General features: G+C 44.5%; 1 protein-coding gene across 9 annotated transcripts in view; it reads right to left on the bottom strand.

The window, feature by feature from the left end:
- Positions 1–22,873, bottom strand: part of CADPS2 (calcium dependent secretion activator 2) — a 919,737-nt gene that overhangs the window by 218,784 nt on the left and 678,080 nt on the right. For 5 of the 9 annotated variants that reach the window (XM_063927189.1, XM_063927182.1, XM_063927183.1 and 2 more), the window contains 2 exons: positions 16,506–16,647; positions 13,828–13,947 (listed from right to left, as the gene is read on the bottom strand). In XM_063927189.1, the coding sequence (XP_063783259.1) occupies positions 13,828–13,947; positions 16,506–16,647 (262 nt within the window). The remainder of the gene's footprint in view (positions 1–13,827; positions 13,948–16,505; positions 16,648–22,873) is intronic. The other 4 variants (XM_063927185.1, XM_063927186.1, XM_063927187.1 and 1 more) reach the window with 1 other exon arrangement.

Below are 22,873 nucleotides of genomic sequence, written 5' to 3'. Positions count from 1 at the left end.
AAAGCTCGAGGCTTAAGCCCCACAGTTAATTGAATATACCCCTAAATTTGGCAGCCAGCACCATCCTGGCACCTACACACACGAGGATGCCTTCATTTGAAAGAAAGGAATGCATTTTTATAAACAACGTGCCACATTAGTAGTCACTGTCTGGCTGATACCAGAAAATAACATTCTATACTATACAAAGAATTAAGAAGTCTAGAGATGCTGGGTTCTAATGACCTTATCACCTCCACCCTGCCTCTTTTGATGTATTAAATTATCAACTTTTCTGAATGGTACGGTAGTTTCCATTCTACTGCACATATTAAGAATTTACAGGTTCAGCACATGGTGGACTATTTTCATTCTTTGATGCGAGGGGATCAGAGTCATCACATCACAATAAAGTTTCACATTAAGCAACAAAATTTAAAGCGCTAGAATTGTTGCCCATTTTTTATGCAACAGCTTCAATCTATAGTTGGTTTATTAATTCCTGGCTTGTCACTGCCAGCTGTGGAAGTGACCCCAGATAAAACACTAGGAACCATTATTACAGCCATCAGTCACTTAGCTTTTTAATTATTAGCACAGCACACTCTATTACAATAGATGTAGCCCAGTAGCTGACACATTCTGTATGGTCCATTTCCCTGTACTTTTAAATAATAAATAGAATTACTTTGCATATTCCCAATTTAAAAAAATGGCCTATTCTAAAAACAAACCCAACCCCTTTCAGTGGTGCATAAAGTCCAACGGGAGAAAATATTTACCTATATTTTTTATTAACAATATTATAAATACATTTTACATAGTTTAACAAAAATGTCATAGTGTGAGTATTTTTTAAATACCCCTCAATATATAAGTCTGTTGTGTATAAAGAACAATTGAAGAGGTCAAACCATATTGGTGGTTGAGTACATATTCTGTGAACAAAATACATAACTGCTACTTCATTAATTAAAAATATTTCCCTAGCAATGTTCTTTTCCTATAAGCTTGTTTGCTTTACTTTCAATGCCAACAAATTTGCAGTGAGCTGAAGGTCTAGCCAAGTTATCCCTTGAGCTACAATTCCCAGTAGAGCAATCAGAGCAAAACACAGAATGTTGCACATAGCACATTGCACTCCCTAACCTTAGATCTAATGCCCCAAACGTACCATTATCAAAGAACCAGTTAAAAACAACATAAATCACTGTAATGAACCATCAGAAGTAGAGCTGATAGTTGAATCAACTGCACAAAAGACTCAAAGCAAACCATGGTAACATTGTAATATTAATTTGATTAAAAAGCAAATATAAACTCACCGGACAAAATAATATCGAATGCTCACATTAGACGTTAATATGACGTTACATAATCAGCTCGGATTTTCCGAGGCATGCTATAAATTGGAAAGTAGATCTTATGAGAATATATATATATATATATATATATATATATAAAAACAAATATCACTTATCCTCACAACATCAATAAATAAATGATAGGGGTTTAGTTAGCGAATTGGCCAATGCATGGAAGCCTGCAAACCGCTCGACAAGTTATCCCACCTTCTTGCAGGTCCTACACTATCACAGAGTCTCAAAAATTAAAACCTGGCAACTGTATCACACATAATATAATTGCAAACATGCCCACTTGGTTTAATGTGTATCTAGCCATGGGTTGTGGTTTTCTAGATTTGTTTGTATATTGCAAAGTTAATATACATATTATGTGTGATACAGTTGCCAGGTTTTAACTTGTGAGACATTGTGATAGTGTAGGACCTGCAAGAAGGTGGGGTACCTTGGCGAGCGGTTTGCAATTCACTAACTAAAGCCCCATCATTTATTTATTGATGTTGTGAGGATAAGTGAGCTTGCTATGTGCTATGGTGAGTGCTGAACTTTCTGTTTGTTTGTATTTGGGTAGGTGGCCATGGGCTGCATGCACCCCACCCTATGAGTGGTGAGTGCAGACATTGCACCCCGCTTCTGGGGTGGCGAGTGCTGTGGTTTTCTAGAATTTTTTGTATATTGCAGGGTTAATCTTTGGTTAACTCTTATTAACCGTGGTCACAGGCCTTTTCATGCACCCCTGTGTATTCTCATTTGTTCTAAACCTGTGTCAGCTGCTCCTTAGTAATTTATCAGCCAGTGTCAGGTGACTAGTGTACCTTTAAAAGCCATAAGATGTTTGGCAGATACACATTAAACCTAGTGGGCATGTTTGCAGCTATATTATGTGTGATACAGTTGCCAGGTTTTAATTTTTGAGACTTTGTGATAGTGTAGGACCTGCAAGAAGGTGGGGTACCTTGGCGAGTGGTTTGCAGGCTTCCGTGCATTGGCCAATTCACTAACTAAACCCCCATCATTATTGTAAGAGAATCTGTAGTCTCTGTGTCTTATTTTCACAACGGGATACACCTAAAGTTAACTGGTTAGTTTATCACAGAAGATCAGCAATTAGACTTAAACAGGACATGCTCCACCCGCCGCTGCCAATCTGTCAAAAGGTTGGCACCGAGGAGAATAATCCGCCTCCTTCTCTGCCTCGTCCCGCCTCTGATGCTGCCCTGCTCAGTGCTGTAAATGCTGGGACAACAGACCAAGCGCCGCCCACCGTATGTTAAAGATGTAAAGTCTCCTTGCTTAGCTTCTGGCTCCTCCTTTGAGGTAAAAAGGTAAAAGATTTCTGCACAACACTTAAGGTCACTGGGACATTTTATTTTTCACCCCTTTTGCCCCCCATGTTGATGGGGGCTGAACTTGGACTGAAACGGCAACGGGAGTGTCACTATTCATCTCAGTGACCCCGAAAACTATGGATTTTTACATGTCACCCCCTTCCCACCCAAACCCCGAGGGGTGCTAGGGATGTCTTACCCCCACAGTATTTTTTTCCAGATTGTAAATCATATGTGTACTAAGTTTGGTGTAAATTGCTCCAGGCATTCCAGAGTTATGCTGGAACATACATACACACATACAGATGGAGCCCTGCTCATTTATCCCTTAAATAGGATTAATAGAGCCAGTTCTGTCGGACTTAATCCCCTGCTGTAATGACTTAATCCCCTGCTATATTGTTCTCTCTGTATTGTATTGCAGCTGAGAACAATAGATGAAAGGCTTATGCTAATAAACCATGGTGCACCTAGGCACAACCGAGAAGGCTAGGTGAGCGAGGCTCCATCTGTACATATATATATATATATATATATATATATATAGTACTGAATACAGTATACATTCCACTAAAATAAAAGTCTAATGTAAATATAGATTTACAGCTCTTGCTCTTATTATTTAACTATTTAAAACCATAAACCTATATGGATCTCTTTCTCAGCTAATAGTTTCACATTTTTGTTGCACTACGGACCTGATTCAACCTATTAGGCTAAGCCATGAGGCTCCAGCAGGGGCTATGTAGCAGACAGGACCAGCACTCCTTTAAATTAAGTTTTAATGCTTTAGAACAGTAATGTTCAAATTCAGCATGATTGGCAGGTTATCCACTAATATATAGATATAACATCTCACAATTCATCTAGGGTCCTCAGACCAAACCAGTCACAGCTCCCGACAGCTGTTTTGGCCCATGCCGTCATCAGGGGAGTATTTTGTGTGTGTATATATATTTTACACGGGTCCGAGGCAGACTCGGATCCTCCCGCCTTGCTCTGTTAACCCGAGCGCGCCCGAACGTCATCATCCCGTGGTCGGATTCTCGCGAGATTCGTATTCTATATAAGGAGCCGCGCGTCGCCGCCATTTTTCACTCGTGCATTGGAAATGATCGTGAGAGGACGTGGCTGGCGTCCTCTCAGTTTCTATGTTCAGTGGGCTGCAAATTGTGCTGCAAATATCTGTGCTCAGTGTGCTGCAAATATCTGTGCTCAGTGTGCTAATTGCTTTATTGTGGGGACTGGGGACCAGCAGTATTATATAGTAGGACTGAGGACAGTGCAGAGTTTTGCTGACCAGTGACCACCAGTATTATACGTTATCTGCCTGAAAAACGCTCCATATCTGTGCTGCATTGTAGTATATAGTAGGAGGACAGTGCAGAATTTTGCTGACCACCAGTATAACTATATATATAGCAGTACGGTACAGTAGGCCACTGCTCTACCTACCTCTGTGTCGTCAAGTATACTATCCATCCATACCTGTGGTGCATTTCAGTTTTGCACAGTTTGCTGACCACCAGTATATACTATATAGCAGTACGGTACAGAAGGCCACTGCTCTACCTACCTCTGTGTCGTCAAGTATACTATCCATCCATACCTGTGGTGCATTTCAGTTTTGCACAGTTTGCTGACCACCAGTATAACTATATATATAGCAGTACGGTACAGTAGGCCACTGCTCTACCTACCTCTGTGTCGTCAAGTATACTATCCATCCATACCTGTGGTGCATTTCAGTTTTGCACAGTTTGCTGACCACCAGTAAATACTATATAGCAGTACAGTACAGTAGGCCACTGCTCTACCGACCTCTGTGTTGTCAAGTATACTATCCATCCATACCTGTGGTGCATTTCAGTTTTGCACAGTTTGCTGGCCACCAGTATATAATATATAGCAGTACGGTACAGTAGGCCACTGCTCTACCTACCTCTGTGTCGTCAAGTATACTATCCATCCATACCTGTGGTGCATTTCAGTTGTGCGCAGTATATATAGTAGTAGGCCATTGCTATTGATATATTACTGGCATATAATTCCACACATTAAAAAATGGAGAACAAAAATGTGGAGGGTAAAATAGGGAAAGATCAAGATCCACTTCCACCTCGTGCTGAAGCTGCTGCCACTAGTCATGGCCGAGACGATGAAATGCCATCAACGTCGTCTGCCAAGGCCGATGCCCAATGTCATAGTAGAGAGCATGTAAAATAAAAAAATAAAAATAAAGCTCAGTAAAATGACCCAAAAATCTAAATCAAAATCGTCTGAGGAGAAGCGTAAACTTGCCAATGTGCCATTTACGACACGGAGTGGCAAGGAACGGCTGAGGGCCTGGCCTATGTTCAAGAGTCCAATTGTGTCGGTTGCGATGCCTGCACCTTTTTTTTCTTTCATTTTTCTTTGCATCATGTGCTGTTTGGGGACTATTTTTGGAAGTGCCATCCTGTCTGACACTGCAGTGCCACTCCTAGATGGGCCAGGTGTTTGTGTCGGCCACTTGGGTCACTTAGCTTAGTCACACAGCTACCTCATTGCGCCTCTTTTTTTCTTTGCATCATGTGCTGTTTGGGGACTATTTTTTTGAAGTGCCATCCTGTCTGACACTGCAGTGCCACTCCTAGATGGGCCAGGTGTTTGTGTCGGCCACTTGGGTCGCTTAGCTTAGTCACACAGCTACCTCATTGCGCCTCTTTTTTTTCTTTGCATCATGTGTTGTTTGGGGACTATTTTTTTGAAGTGCCATCCTGTCTGACACTGCAGTGCCACTCCTAGATGGGCCAGGTGTTTGTGTCGGCCACTTGGGTCGCTTAGCTTAGTCATCCAGTGACCTCGGTGCAAATTTTAGGACTAAAAATAATATTGTGAGGTGTGAGGTGTTCAGAATAGACTGAAAATGAGTGGAAGTTATGGTTATTGAGGTTAATACTATGGGATCAAAATGACCCCCAAATTCTATTTTTTAAGCTGTTTTTGAGGGTTTTTTGTAAAAAAAAACACCCGAATCCGACAAAAAATTTTCAGGGAGGTTTTGCCAAAACGCGTCCGAATCCAAAACACGGCCGCGGAACCGAATCCAAAGCCCGAAAAATTTCCGGTGCACATCACTAATATATATATATATATATATATATATATATCAAGGGACCCAGACCATGCACCATGGTTAGCCAAACCTCTGTGGTGGCTGTCCAACCCCCCCTGCAGACTGGCCACACCCCTAAACCTGGGCCCCTACCGCCTACCTCTGCATTTTCCCGGAGGGCCCTTCGTGCCCCAGTCTGACACTGCCAGTAAGCCTGCATCTGGAGACACGCCCCCATTTTAAGAAACACTGCCCAAAACCGCCCAACCCCTACCGCCAAGCCACCACAACATGTTACTCATGCTGCAGCTTAGGAAGAACGGTGAGTGATCTCGCATACACAGACAGAGCAGTACAGGACCTATGCATGCGCCAATCAAACATTGGAGTTGTTCACAAACTGAATCAGGCTCTTTAGTACTTCAATATTTTTTTTTAGTATGCTTATTGTTTTATGTATGGAGCTACTATAGTAAATTAACTGATTTGCCATTTGTAGACAAAATTACTTATTTTAGCATTATACTTTTTTATTACAGTTACATGTATTATATTACTATTTTTACAAGTTAAGGATGGATAAGTTTGACCCAGGAAGTGTTATACAATTCCTACTATAATTATGTAATTGCTTTGCTAACTTTAAATCAAAATACCTGTTTCTTTAAATTATAGATCTCATATTTTACCACTATGTTCAACAAAACCATCAGCATTTTATGTTTGTATTATCTCGACAACTACAACATTTGTCTCCAGGGGATCTGCAATTAACGGCAGCATGCCAGAAATCCCCATGTTGCAAGCCACCATGTGTGCAAGCTGATAACCAATCCGTTATACCAATCTGCTATTAGAGGATGATATTACCATCAAAAGATTTTTTCACAAATGGAAATGCTTAAAACATTCCAGCTAAATAAATGTCTTAGTTAATGCCTAAAACATAAATATCAGGTGCTTATATATCGATATCACTAATGTGCCAGTTTAAAAAATACAACCCCCTCTAATACCGGTGTAAGGTAACTGAACAAATAGAATAATACAGTGTCCCAGAATTGTGCCAAATACCACCTAATGTAATACAGAGTGGATAGCAATGCTGTTGTATCTTTTCTGCAAGCATAAACCTCTGTAATGTTGTGCTAAAGCAATATAAAATATCTAACATATTCTGGAGGGGGATAAACCTGTCCAACTTGGAGGCATAAGCGGATATATTAGAGTAATGGGGCTTTGTCATCTGTGCAGTGTATGGATATAGGATACCCTAAATACCTTATTTTGGTGCAAACCCTGGAGGTGGCTTTCCTGGCCCATGGTTGAAAGTTACCACGTTGACATTCATAATGTCAACACTAGATTGCTTCAACGTGCTGACAGGCAGCACGTTGATCTCCTAAGAGGGTCGACATGTTCACAATGTCAACATCCAAAATGTTGCCATGTGAAATGTTGACATTATCAGAATGCCGATTGCTAGCGTTAAGCACTACCGGAAGGTTAGGGTTAAGTATTAGGGGGAGGGTTAGTGGAAAAAATAAGATTTTACTCACCGGTAAATCTATTTCTCGTAGTCCGTAGTGGATGCTGGGAACTCCGAAAGGACCATGGGGAATAGCGGCTCCGCAGGAGACTGGGCACAACTAAAGAAAGCTTTAGGTCACCTGGTGTGCACTGGCTCCTCCCACTATGACCCTCCTCCAAGCCTCAGTTAGGACACTGTGCCCGGACGAGCTGACATAATAAGGAAGGATTTTGAATCCCGGGTAAGACTCTTACCAGCCACACCAATCACACCGTATAACTCGTGATACTATACCCAGTTAACAGTATGAAATACAACTGAGCCTCTCAACAGATGGCTCAACAATAACCCTCGTCCTAGTGGATGCTGGGAACTCCGAAAGGACCATGGGGATTATACCAAAGCTCCCAAACGGGCGGGAGAGTGCGGATGACTCTGCAGCACCGAATGAGAGAACTCCAGGTCCTCCTCAGCCAGGGTATCAATTTTGTAGAATTTTGCAAACGTGTTTGCCCCTGACCAAGTTGCAGCTCGGCAAAGTTGGAAAGCCGAGACCCCTCGGGCAGCTGCCCAAGATGAGCCCACCTTCCTTGTGGAATGGGCTTTTACAGATTTTGGCTGCGGTAGTCCAGCCGCAGAATGCGCCAGCTGAATTGTGCTACAAATCCAGCGAGCAATAGTCTGCTTAGAAGCAGGAGCACCCAGTTTGTTGGGTGCATACAGGATAAACAGCGAGTCAGTTCTCCTGACTCTAGCCGTCCTGGAAACATAATTTTTCAAGGCCCTGACTACGTCCAGTAACTTGGAATCCTCCAAGTCCCTAGTAGCCGCAGGCACTACAATAGGTTGGTTCAAGTGAAAAGCTGATACCACCTTAGGGAGAAACTGGGGACGAGTCCTCAATTCTGCCCTATCCATATGGAAAATCAGATAAGGACTTTTATATGACAAAGCCGCCAATTCTGATACACGCCTGGCCGAAGCCAAGGCCAATAACATGACCACTTTCCGCGTGAGATATTTTAGATCCACGGTTTTTAGTGGCTCACACCAATGTGATTTTAAGAAACTCAACACCACGTTGAGAACCCAAGGTGCCACTGGAGGCACAACGGGGGGCTGAATATGCAGCACTCCTTTTACAATGTCTGAACTTCAGGTACTGAAGCTAGTTCTTTCTGGAAGAAAATCGACAGAGCCGAGATCTGTATCTTAATGGAGCCTAATTTTAGGCCCATAGACACTCCTGCTTGTAGGAATGCAGAAATCGACCTAGTTGAAATTCCTCTGTTGGGGCCTTTTTTGGCCTCACACCAAGCAACATATTTCCGCCATATGTGGTGATAATGTTTTGCAGTTACATCTTTCCTGGCTTGAATCAGCGTAGGAATGACTTCCTCCGGAATGCCCTTTTCCTTTAGGATCCGGCGTTCAACCGCCATGCCGTCAAAACGTAGCCGCGGTAAGTCTTGGAACAGACAGGGCTCCTGCTGCCGCAGGTCCTGTCTGAGCGGCAGAGGCCATGGGTCCTCTGATATAATTTCTTGAAGTTCTGGGTACCAAGCTCTTCTTGGCCAATCCGGAACCACGAGTATCGTTCTTACTCCTCGCCTTCCTATTATTCTCAGTACCTTTGGTATGAGAGGCAGAGGGGGGAACACATAAACCGACTGGTACACCCACGGTGTTACCAGAGCGTCCACAGCTATCGCCTGAGGGTCCCTTGACCTGGCGCAATATCTTTTATAGCTTTTTGTTGAGGCGGGACGCCATCATGTCCACCTGTGGCCTTTCCCAATGGTGTACAATCCTTTGGAAGACTTCTGGATGAAGTCCCCACTCTCCCGGGTGGAGGTCGTGTCTGCTGAGAAGATCTGCTTCCCAGTCGTCCACTCCGGGAATGAACACTGCTGACAGTGCTAACACATGATTTTCCGCCCATCGGAGAATCATTGTGGCTTCTGCCATCGCCATCCTGCTTCTTGTGCAGCCCTGTTGGTTTACATGGGCGACTGCCGAGATGTTGTCTGATTGGATCAGTACCGGCTGGTTTTGAAGCAGAGGCCTTGCCTGACTCAGGGCATTGTAAATGGCCCTCAGTTCCAGAATATTTATGTGTAGGGAAGTCACCTGACTTGACCAAAGTCCTTGGAAGTTTCTTCCCTGTGTGACTGCCCCCCAGCCTCAAAGGCTGGCATCCATGGTCACTAGGACCTAGTCCTGTATGCCGAACCTGCGGCCCTCTTGAAGATGGGCACTCTGCAGCCACCACAGTAGAGATACCCTGGTCCTTGAAGACAGGGTTATCAGCTGATGCATCTGAAGATGTGATCCGGACCACTTGTCCAACAGATCCCACTGAAAAGTTCTTGCATGGAACCTGCCGAATGGGATTGCTTCGTAGGAAGCTACCATTTTTTCAAGGACTCGCGTGCAATGATGCACCGATACCTGTTTTGGCTTCAGGAGGTCTCTGACTAGAGATGACAGCTCCTTGGCTTTCTCCTCCGGGAGAAACACTTATTTCTGGTCTGTGTCCAGAACCATCCCCAGGAACAGTAGACGTGTCGTAGGAACCAGCTGTGACTTTGGACTGTTTAGAATCCAACCGTGCTGTTGTAGCACTTTCCAAAATAGTGCTACCCCGACTAGCAACTGCTCCTTGGACCTCGCCCTTATAAGGAGATTGTCCAAGTACGGGATAATTAAAACTCCCTTTTTTCGAAGGAGTATCATCATTTCGGCTATTACCTTGGTAAACACCCTCGGTGCCATGTACAGTCCAAACGGCAGTGTCTGGACTTGGTAATGGTAATCCTGTACCACAAATCTGAGGTACTCCTGGCGAGGATGGTAAATGGGGACATGCAGGTAAGCATCCTTGATGTCCCGGGATCCCATGTAATCCCCCTCGTCCAGGCTTGCAATAACCACCCTGAGCGATTCCATCTTGAACTTAAATTTTTTTATGTATGTGTTCAAGGATTTTAAATATAAAATGGGTCACACCGAACCATGCGGTTTCGGTACCCCAAACCGTGTGGAATAGTAACCCCGTCCTTGTTGAAGTAGGGGCACCTTGAGTATTACCTGCTGGGAATACAGCTTATTAATTGCCTCTAGCGCAGCCTCCCTGCCTGAGGGAGTTGTCGGCAAGGCATATTTGAGGAAACGGCGGGGGGGAGACAACTCGAATTCCAGCTTGTACCCCTGAAATACTACTTGAATGAAACAGGGATCCACCTGTGAGCGAGCCCACTGATCGCTGAAATTGTTGAGACGGCCCCCCACCGTACCTGGCTACACCTGTGGAGCCCCCGCGTCATGCTGTGGACTCAGAGGAAGCGAGAGAAGAATTTTGATTCTGGGAACAGGCTGACTGGTGCAGCTTTTTCCCTCTTCCCATGTCTCTGTACAGAAAGGAAGCGCCTTTGACCCGCTTGCTTTTCTGAAGCCGAAAGGACTGTACCTGATAATACAGTGCTTTCTTAGTCTGTGAGGAAACCTGAGGTAAAAATATTTCTTCCCAGCTGTTGCTGTGGATACGAGGTCCCAGAGACCATCCCCAAATAATTCCTCACCCTTATAAGGCAGAATCTCTATGCGCCTTTTAAAGTCAGCATCACCTGTCCCGTGACAGGTCTCTAATACCCTCCTGACAGAATGGACATTACATTCATTTTGGATGCCAGCCGGCAAAAGATCCCTCTGTGCATCCCTCATATATAAGACGACGTCTTTAATATGTTCTCATGTTTGACAGGGTCACTGACCACGCTGCAGCAGCACGATCTGCAGGTCTCAGTCTAGTACCTGAGTGTGTAAATACAGACTTCAGGATAGCCTCCTGCTTTTTATCAACAGGTACCTTCAAAGTGGCCGTTCCTAAATCGGCAGTGCCACCTTTTTTGACAACCGTGTGAGCGCCTTATCCACCCTAGGGGATATCTCCCAGCGTAACTTATCCTCTGGCGGGAAAGGGTACGCCATCAGTAACTTTTTAGAAATTACCAGTTTCTTATCGGGGGGAACCCACGCTTTTCACACACTTCATTCATTCATCTGATGGGGGAACAAAACACTGCCTGCTTTTTCTCCCCAACATAAAAACCCATTTTTAGAGGGTTAATGTCAGAAATGTGTAACACATTTTTTATTGCCGGGATCAAGTCACGGATGTTCCTAGTGGATTGTGTATATGTCTCAACCTTGTCGACACTGGAGTCAGACTCCGTGTCGACATCTGTGTCTGCCATCTGAGTGAGCGGGCGTTTTTGAGCCCCTGATGGCCTTTGAGATGCCTGGGCAGGCACGGACTGAGAAGCCGGCTGTCCCACAGCTGTTACGTCATCCACCCTTTTATGTAAGGAGTTGACACTGTCGGTTAATACCTTTCACCTAACCATCCACTCTGGTGTCGGCCCCAGACATCACATTTATCGGCATCTGCTCCGTCACCATATAAGCCTCCTCATTAAACATGTCGACACAGCCATACCGACACACCACACACACACAGGGAATGCTCTGACTGAGGACCGGACCCCACAAAGCCCTTTGGGGAGACAGAGAGAGAGAGTATGCCAGCACACACCAGAGCGCTATATAATGTGGGGATTAACACTATAACTGAGTGAAATTTCCCCAATAGCTGCTTGTATATATAATATTGCGCCTAAATTTAGTGCCCCCCCTCTCTTTTTAACCCTTTGAGCCTGAAAACTACAGGGGAGAGCCTGGGGAGCTTTCTTCCAGCTGCACTGTGAAGAGAAAATGGCGCCAGTGTGTCTGAGGGAGATAGCTCCACCCCTTTTTCGCTGACTTTTCTCCCGCTTTTTTCTGGATTCTGGCAGGGGTATTTACCACATATATAGCCTCTGGGGCTATATATTGTGGTATTTTTGCCAGCCAAGGTGTTTTTATTGCTGCTCAGGGCGCCCCCCCCCCAAGCGCCCTGCACCCTCAGTGACCGGAGTGTGAAGTGTGTATGAGGAGCAATGGCGCACAGCTGCAGTGCTGTGCGCTACCTTGGTGAAGACTGATGTCTTCTGCCGCCGATTTTCCGGACCTCTTCTTGCTTCTGGCTCTGTAAGGGGGACGGCGGCGCGGCTCCGGGACCGAACACCAAGGCTGGGCCTGCGGTCGATCCCTCTGGAGCTAATGGTGTCCAGTAGCCTAAGAAGCCCAAGCTGGCTGCAAGCAGGCAGGTTCGCTTCTTCTCCCCTTAGTCCCTCGCTGCAGTGAGCCTGTTGCCAGCAGGTCTCACTGAAAATAAAAAACCTAATTCTATACTTTCTTTCTAGAAGCTCAGGAGAGCCCCTAGTGTGCATCCAACCTCGGCCGGGCACAAAATCTAACTGAGGCTTGGAGGAGGGTCATAGTGGGAGGAGCCAGTGCACACCAGGTGACCTAAAGCTTTCTTTAGTTGTGCCCAGTCTCCTGCGGAGCCGCTATTCCCCATGGTCCTTTCGGAGTTCCCAGCATCCACTAGGACGTCAGAGAAATACTTACCAGACCTGCAGCTCATCAGACATCTGTGCTGCACAAGCGACGCTGAAGACGCTGCTGCTGCTGGGACCAGGTAAGTGACTATTATGTTAATATGTTACTCATGTAGACATGATAAATGTTGACACAGTCATTGTTGACATGAGACCTGATGACCTAACATATCACATCTGACCTCCCTATCTCCCCTGTAATTGGGCATGGGTTAGCTTAGAGATATGTAGTGCCTCTGGAAAGCTACTGGTTTCCTGGCTATTACATTTTTCATCACTAGGGGACCTAGTATTTACCAAGCCCCCCAGCCCTGGCAATCATGAAGGAGCAGCAATTTTAGGGGCTCACATTAGAGTACTGAGACTGCTATCACAGAATGGTCCTACCAGTTCTCTAAAAACAAGTTGTAAGATAAAAAATTGGGGATTTTCATTCCTTCAGCAATACTATGTTACAGTGTCATAGACACAGTCACTGATCGCCCAAGCACAGTAAACAGGGGGGTTGTGCATATACTAAACCTGTGCTGACAGTTTCTCTTTATTAAAGGACAAAAACTAATTAAAGGCCCATACACACTAGAAGACTTGAAAGATGAACAATGTGGAAGATGAGCAATTTCCCTTGAACTCGCTGACAAACGAGATTGAGTGCACACAATGAGCTTTGTTACAAACGATCTGAACAACAAACGATCTGCTCTGCTGCGATTGAGGGGATTGAGCTGCATCAATGGACAACTGGCAACCTGCTTCCAACAACCATTGTTTGCTGTGTACACACTAGAACGATCTGAACGATTTGATCGTTCACAACCGTCGTTATCGCTCATATCTACGGAAAATATCTTCTAGTGTGCATGGGCCTTTACTCAGCTTAATCTGCAACCTCTTCACAGAACTTTACCAGCATTGTACACGAACATGCAACATATTGCATGCATCCATAAAATGATCAGTTACAAACATAACAGGAAAAGTCACAATCCACAACATGCAGAACGATCATGCACTCTTCAGTACACACGTGGACTCGCATAACGAGGTCATCCAGGAAGGTGCTGAGAAACTAGGTATCTGTGGAAGGTTAAGAGTCAAGCTTGGAACTTTTGGAAGAGGTACACTAGGAAGACTGTTGGTGATGGTTCTGTAAAACAGAATTCAGGAATACAACATTTTTTTTTTTTCTTGAAAAACAAACTTTAAATGTGTAATTACTGGGAGGGGGGCTACAATGGAAAATACACATTGACTAATATGAAAATATATCTTGTGTTATCAAGGGCTAGATCCAAATGACATTTTACGTATTTCCTTTTTTCCCCTCATGAAAAACTGAACTCACAGCGTACTTTGTTTCATGGACTTTTGTTTTATTAAGATTTAGTTATGCAGTATATATATGACATACTGCATATATATTCTGTATACATCTATAAAAATGTGTGAATATGTAAAATATGAGGATAATAAGCAGTGGAAAGTGGTTTATCTGTGGTCAAATCTATAACATACTTGGATTTTCTGGTTTATGCTCTACTCACTTAAAGGTGGACAAAGCAAAATGTGAAGATAAATTGTCTTTTAAATGGTAATAAACTAACATGTTATTCTCTACATATAATAAAAATGGCAATACATTTATCACCTGTTTATGCAAATTAGTAAAAGTGTTTCTTTGGAGAAAGCTTGACTAAATTTTAAGGACAGTTGCCTTTCACTTTCTGTGTCTTTCATAGCGTAACAATTCTTCACAGTAGAACAAAAAAACCGCACATTGACTTTGTTATTATGCTGAATTTTAAAAGAATCTTTTTATATTAAATTCCTGTGTAAAATCAATCGCCTATCACATACTGTAAATAGCTGTATGCTTGGTTTGTACTATCTGGTAATGCCAAACACATCACAAAATGACTTATAGAGCAAAATGACTTATGGACTTGTAGATGCCAAACACATCACAAATGACTTGTGGAGCCTCTTTACCGTAAAGAGGCCATTTCAGAATTCAGCTATCACTTTTGCACGGGTGTGGATCATTGGGTCCAACCTAACTATGTTGACAGTCAGTAGGTCGAACAATATTGGTCGACATGCACTAGCTCGACACAGGGAAAGGGTCAACATGGGCTAAAGGTCGAATGAAAGGTCAACACAGGTAAAGGTCGACATGCGTTTAAAAAAAAAAACTTTGGGTGTCATTCCGAGTTGTTCGCTCGTTGCCGATTTTCGCAACGGAGCGATTAAGGCAAAAATGCGCATGCGCATGGTACGCAGTGCGCATGCGCTAAGTATTTTAGCACAAAACTTAGTAGATTTACTCACGTCTGAACGAAGAATTTTCATCGTTGAAGTGATCGGAGTGTGATTGACAGGAAAGGGGCGTTTCTGGGTGGAAACTGACCGTTTTCTGGGAGTGTGCGGAAAAACGCAGGCATGGCAGGATAAAACGCAGGAGTGTCCGGAGAAACGGGGGAGTGGCTGGCCGAACGCAGGGTGTGTTTGTGACGTCAAACCAGGAATGAAACGGGCTGAGCTGATCGCAGTGTAGGAGTAAGTCTCGAGCTACTCAGAAACTGCTAAGAATTATTTATTCGCAATTCTGCTAATCTTTCGTTTGCAATTCTGCTAAGCTAAGATACACTCCCAGAGGGCGGCGGCCTAGCGTGTGCAATGCTGCTAAAAGCAGCTAGCGAGCGAACAACTCGGAATGAGGGCCTTTTTTGGGTGTCGTTTACACCGCAAAACCAGCGGGAACCAGCAATTGGTGCACCGTGTCCCCTTGCATGACTCGCTTCGCTCACCATACTTCTTGCAAGATGCCTTGCTCCGCTACCGCATAGCTCAGCACAGGTTACTATTCCCAACCGCAGTCCGTGTGGATCGTAAAGTATGAAAACGTTCCACAAATGAAAAAAAGAAAAGTGAAAAACTCATGTTGACCTAAGACATGTCGACCCGACAACTGCATAACCATTTACACAACAATACTATATGCAAAGCTTCCAGTAATGATTGGATTATAGAGAAATTGTCCAAACATTTAGCAGCCCTAAATGGGTTTAATGGACTTCTGCGCTTGGATTTAGCATTTTGATTAAAATTAGATACATTTTTTTAAGGACTTTATAACTCCATCTTCCTATTAATCCCCTGCTGTCATTCGGCATTAATGGAAAAGTCAAACTTTTAAAACTGAAGTTAACAATTTATTACAGGTGAAAACAACAGGGGCACACTACTATACCCAGGGCAAATGTAACCAGATATCCCCATCACTTGCCTACATATTGACATTCCATGAAATTTGCTGCACAAATAAGCCTGTGACTTCACAGAACCCAGTGTTTGCATTGCAGACCCACATTGTTGAAGCTTTGCAATTTACTTGTATAATCTGGCAAAGCATTTAAATAATTTAATGTGCTTTAGGATTCAAGTATTCACATATCGTAATAATAATATTCTATTATAAGCACCATGTCGGATTGAGATCCATTTAGTCACTAAAAAGTTTGTCAACTAATATGTATCATGTATTTTGAATTTTGTTACATATTGTGAGCGAATATTGGACAGTAGGTACAATTCAAAATCAGTGTAAATTAATTGGTCTTCTCATGTTATCATCAGCCAGAAAGTGCAGCAAAGACATCACTATATTATCATATATTTCCAATAGTACAACATAATCTCACTTACTTGACTGGCTGCCATGTTTCTTGTTCAAAACCTTTATGAATAGACTGTGCAACTGAAGACTCCATGAGGTCAATATAACGGATGACCAGTGGCACAAAACACTCCTGTAGATGTTTGTGAAATGTTCCATTGCATAGCAGAGCTTCATAAAAGTAAACAAAAAATAATAGATTTACATGTAAGTAAAAACATCTACAAATCAATAAAATACAGTATATCCTAGAACGCTCTTTACATACACTCTGTATGCAGATAATTATATCCGTTAATCATTTTATTCTCAATCAAACAGTAGGTATTGGTATAGCAGACCAGGGCCAGATGTAACGCCACCTGAGTTCGGCGGCCGCGTGGGATGCTTGCTGAACTCAGATGTTTTATTAAAGGGGCAAATCACTTACAATGCAAAATCATGCCTTTTAAGTGATTGTTCCTTTGAAAAAAGTCCAAATTTTGCTGGCACCACACGTGGCCGCTGTACTCTGTCGGCATTACACCCCACCCCAAGTCCTGACATGTCTTTTAATTACACACACACTGCTCAAAAAATTAAAGGGAACACTAAAATAACACATCCTATATCTGAATGAATGAAATATTCTTATTAAATACTTTGTTCTTTACATAGTTGAATGTGCTGACAACAAAATCACACAAAAATTATCAATGGAAATCAAATTTATTAACCCATGGAGGTCTGGATTTGGAGTCACACTCAAAATTAAAGTGGAAAAACACACTACAAGCTGATCCAACTTTGATGTAATGTCCTTAAAACAAGTAAAAATGAGGCTCAGTAGTGTGTGTGGCCTCCACGTGCCTGTATGACCTCCCTACAACGCCTGGGAATGCTTCTGATGAGGTACGGATGGTGTCCTGAGGGATCTCCTCCCAGACCTGGACTAAAGCATCCGCCAACTCCTGGACAGTCTATGGTGCAACGTGGTGTTGGTGGATGGAGCGAGACATGATGTCCTAGATGTGCTCAATTGGATTCAGGTCTGGGGAACGGGCGGGCCAGTCCATAGCATCAATGCCTTCGTCTTGCAGAAACTGCTGACACACTCCAGCCACATGAGGTCTAGCATTGTCTTGCATTAGGAGGAACCCAGGGCCAACCGCACCAGTATATGGTCTCACAAGGGGTCTGAGGATCTCATCTCGGTACCAAATGGCAGTCAGGCTACCTCTGGCGAGCACATGGAGGGCTGTGCGGCTCCACAAAGAAATGCCACCCCACACCATTACTGACCCACTGCCAAACCAGTCATGCTGGAGGATGTTGCAGGCAGCAGAACGTTCTCCTTGGCGTCTCCAAACTCTATCACGTCGGTCACATGTGCTCAGAGAGAACCTGCTTTCATCTGTGAAGAGCACAGGGCACCAGTGGCGAATTTGCCAATCTTGGTGTTCTCTGGCAAATGCCAAATGTCCTGCACGGTGTTGGGTTGTAAGCATAACCCCCACCTGTGGACGTCGGGCCCTCATACCACCCTCATGGAGTCTGTTTCTGATCGTTTGAGTAGACACATGCACATTTGTGGCTTGCTTGAGGTCATTTTGCAGGGCTCTGGCAGTGCTCCTCCTGTTCCTCCTTGCACAAAGGCGGAGGTAGCGGTCTTGCTGCTGGGTTGATGCCCTCCTACGGCCTCCTCCACGTCTCCTGATGTACTGGCCTGTCTCCTGGTTGCGCCTCCATGCTCTGGACACTAAGCTGACAGACATAACAAACCTTCTTGCCACAGCTCGCATTGATGTGCCATCCTGGATGAGCTGCACTACCTGAGCCACTTGTGTGGGTTGTAGACTCCGTCTCATGCTACCACTAGAGTGAAAGCACCGCCAGCTTTCAAACGTGACCAAAACATCAGCCAGAAAGCATAGGAGCTGAGAAGTGGTCTGTGGTCACCACCTGCAGAACAACTCCTTTATTGGGGGTGTCTTGCTAATTGCCTATCATTTCCACCTGTTGTCTATTCCATTTGCACAACAGCATGTGAAATTGATTGTCAATCAGTGTTGCTTCCTAAGTGGACAGTTTGATTTCACAGAAGTGTGATTGACTTGGAGTTACACTGTGTTGTTTAAGTGTTCCCTTTATTTTTTTGAGCAGTGTATATATATATATATATATATATATATATACACATACACATACACACACTGCTCAAAAAAATAAAGGGAACACTAAAATAATACATCCTAAATCTGAATGAATGAAATATTCTTATTAAATACTTTGTTCTTTACATAGTTGAATGTGCTGACAACAAAATCACACAAAAATTATCAATGGAAATTAAATTTATTAACCCATGGAGGTCTGGATTTGGAGTCACCCTCAAAATTAAAGTGGAAAAACACACTACAGGCTGATCCAACTTTGATGTAATGTCCTTAAAACAAGTCAAAATGAGGCTCAGTAGTGTGTGTGGCCTCCACGTGCCTGTATGACCTCCCTACAACCCACACAAGTGGCTCAGGTAGTGCAGCTCATCCAGGATGGCACATCAATGCGAGCTGTGGCAAGAAGGTTTGCTGTGTCTGTCAGCGTAGTGTCCAGAGCATGGAGGTGCTACCAGGAGACAGGCCAGTACATCAGGAGACGTGGAGGAGGCCGTAGGAGGGCAACAACCCAGCAGCAGGACCGCTACCTCCGCCTTTGAACAGGAGGAGCACTGCCAGAGCCCTGCAAAATGACCTTCAGCAAGCCAGAAATATGCATGTGTCTACTCAAACGATCAGAAACAGACTCCATGAGGGTGGTATGAGAGCCCGACGTCCACAGGTGGGGGTTGTGCTTACAGCCCAACACCGTGCAGGACGTTTGGCATTTGCCAGAGAACACCAAGATTGGCAAATTCGCCACTGGCACCCTGTGCTCTTCACAGATGAAAGCAGGTTCTCACTGAGCACATGTGACAGACGTGACAGAGTCTGGAGACGCCAAGGAGAACGTTCTGCTGCCTGCAACATCCTCCAGCATGACCGGTTTGGCAGTGGGTCAGTAATGGTGTGGGGTGGCATTTCTTTGGGGGGCCGCACAGCCCTCCATGTGCTCGCCAGAGGTAGCCTGACTGCCATTAGGTACCGAGATGAGATCCTCAGACCCCTTGTGAGACCATATGCTGGTGCGGTTGGCCCTGGGTTCCTCCTAATGCAAGACAATGCTAGACCTCATGTGGCTGGAGTGTGTCAGCAGTTCCTGCAAGACGAAGGCATTGATGCTATGGACTGGCCCGCCCGTTCCCCAGACCTGAATCCAATTGAGCACATCTGGGACATCAGGTCTCGCTACATCCACCAACGCTACGTTGCAACACAGACTGTCCAGGAGTTGGCGGATGCTTTAGTCCAGGTCTGGGAGGAGATCCCTTAGGAGACCATCCGCCACCTCATCAGGAGCATGTCCAGGCGTTGTAGGGAGGTCATACAGGCACGTGAAGGCCACACACTACTGAGCCTCATTTTGACTTGTTTTAAGGACATCACATCAAAGTTGGATCAGCCTGTAGTGTGTTTTTCCACTTTGATTTTGAGTGTGACTCCAAATCCAGACCTCCATGGGTTAATAAATTTGATTTCCATTGATACTATTTGTGTGATTTTGTTGTCAGCACATTCAACTATGTAAAGAACAAAGTATTTAATAAGAATATTTCATTCATTCAGATCTAGGATGTGTTATTTTAGTGTTCCCTTAATTTTTTCGAGCAGTGTATATATATATATATATATATATATATATATATATATATATATATTTATACATTACTTAAATCTGATTATTTCACCTTATATTGGCCCTCATTCCGAGTTGATCGGTCGCAAGGCGAATTTAGCAGAGTTACACACGCTAAGCCGCCGCCTACTGGGAGTGTATCTTAGCATCTTAAAATTGCGACCGATGTATTCGCAATATTGCGAGCACAAACTACTTAGCAGTTTTAGAGTAGCTCCAGACTTACTCTGCCTGTGCGATCAGTTCAGTGCTTGTCGTTCCTGGTTTGACGTCACAAACACACCCAGCGTTCGCCCAACCACTCCCCCGTTTCTCCGGCCACTCCTGCGTTTTTTCCGGAAACGGTAGCGTTTTCAGCCACACGCCCATAAAACGCCGTGTTTCCGCCCAGTAACACCCATTTCCTGTCAATCACATTACGTTCGCCGGAGCGATGAGAAAGCCGTGAGTAAAAATACTTTCTTCATAGCAAAGATACTTGGCGCAGTCGCAGTGCGAATATTGTGCATGCGCACTAAGCGGAATTTCACTGCGATGCGATGAAAAATACCGAGCGAACGACTCGGAATGAGGGCCATTGTGACAGCAATAAGTAACTACTACAAAAGTACACATTTTTAAACATTTAAGATGTTGCTTTTTCTAACTGCATAATTCCTTGTGTAGTATGGGGGTCATTCCGAGTTGTTCGCTCGCTACCTAGTTTTAACAGCCGTGGAAACGCTATGCCGCCGCCCACTGGGGAGTGTATTTTAGCTTAGAAGAAGTGTGAACGCTTGTGCAGCCGAGCTCTGCAAAAAAAGTTTGTGCAGTTTCAAAGTAGCTCTGAACCTACTCAGCGCTTGCGATCACTTCAGCCTATTCGTGTCGGATTTGACATCATACACCCGCCCAGTGAACGCCCAGCCACGCCTGCGTTTTTTCAGATACGCCTGCATTTTTGCAAACCCTCCCTGAAAATGGTCAGTTGACACCCAGAAACGCTCCCTTCCTGTCAATCTTCTTGCGGCCGTCAGTGCGACTGAAAACTTCGCTACAACCTGTCCACATCCACAACGGGCTTTGCATCTGTACAACGCGCGTGCGCATTGCGGCACATACACATGCACAGAAATGCCAATTTTTAGCCTGATCGCTGCGCTGCAAACAACGGCAGCTAGCGATCAACTCGGAATGACCCCCACTATTTGTAGCAGAAATACCAGGGTTTCCCTGAAAACCTATTTTATTTAAAGCACTGTTTATGCACTATAACCTCTGCCATGCAGAGCAGTAGAGCAGGAAACAGGAAGTATAATGGAAGTTAGACTGGAAGAAAATCTCTATGTTCTACTCTGATGGCTAAATTTACTAAGAATCGTGTTTGACTTGTAAACGAAATAGCTGGACATCACCGGAATGTTTAACACTCAAAATCACAAATTTGCTAATCAACGTATTTGACTATTTTCTCTCAGTAGTGATACTCAGCGATTTCTGGCATATGTGAGTTGCGTTGATTTCAGTCGTACAGTTCCATTCCCAATCGACTTTGCAAACCAATAGACATGCTAGAAAGCGATGGAAAGCAATTAATAGCAAAGAAAATAGACCAAACTTGGAATTAATTTCCTTTCAGTTTCCTATTGGTACAAAGCATCAGACGGAACTTTGTCATCAAAAGCCCCTCATAAAAACACCCCAAACTGTCCAAACATGTGCACTGTGATGGATTTAGTTGAACAGAGTTGCGCTTGAGTTAGAGAAGAGATAAACTGATAGAATTCTGGTAATTTTGTGAGTTGTCTTGTGTTTATTTGTTGTACTGTCTACATTTTGGGGGTAATTCCAAGTTGATCGCAGCAGGATTTTTGTTAGCAGTTGGGCAAAACCATGTGCACTACAGGGGAGGCAGATTTAACATGTGCAGAGAGCGTTAGATTATAAAATTATACTCACCTGATCCAGTGTCCTGGTCTTTTATTATAATCCACGTACTTGGCAAAAAACAAACCGCATTAACCCGAACCAGACGGACTGAAAGGGGTCCCATGTTTACACATGGGACCCCTTTCCCCGAATGCAGAGACCCCCCGTGACTCCTGTCACAGAAAGGTCCCTTCAGCCAATCAGGAAGCACCACTTCGCGGCACTCTCCTGATTGGCTGTATGCGCGTCTGAGCTGGCAGACAGCGCATCGCACAGCTCCCTCCATTAGTTTCAATGGTGGGAACTTTGCGGTCAGCGGTGGGGTTACACGTGGTCAGCCGCTGACCGCGGGTGACCTCACCGCTGACCGCAAAGTTCAGCTCAGACGCGCAGAGCCAATCAGGTGAGTGCCACGAAGTGGCGCTTCCTGATTGGCTGAAGGGACCTTTCTGTGACAGGAGTCACGGGGGGGTCTCTGCATTCGGGGAAAGGGGTCCTATGTGTAAACATGGGACCCCTTCCAGTCCGTCTTCTGGAAAAAACAATATTCTTACATTTTACTCAAGGCTATCAGCCCCCCATCCGCAGCCCTTGGATGGGGGGGGGTCAGCCTCGGGCTTCACCCCTGGCCCTTGGGTGGCTGGGGGGGACCCCTTGATTGAAGGGGTCCCCACTCCTCCAGGGTACCCCGGCCAGGGGTGACTAGTTGGATATAAAA

The sequence above is a fragment of the Pseudophryne corroboree genome, chromosome 6 (assembly GCF_028390025.1).
Source record: "Pseudophryne corroboree isolate aPseCor3 chromosome 6, aPseCor3.hap2, whole genome shotgun sequence".
NCBI classification, from domain to species: Eukaryota; Metazoa; Chordata; class Amphibia; order Anura; family Myobatrachidae; genus Pseudophryne; species Pseudophryne corroboree.
This window is presented reverse-complemented; position numbering and strand designations above follow the sequence as displayed.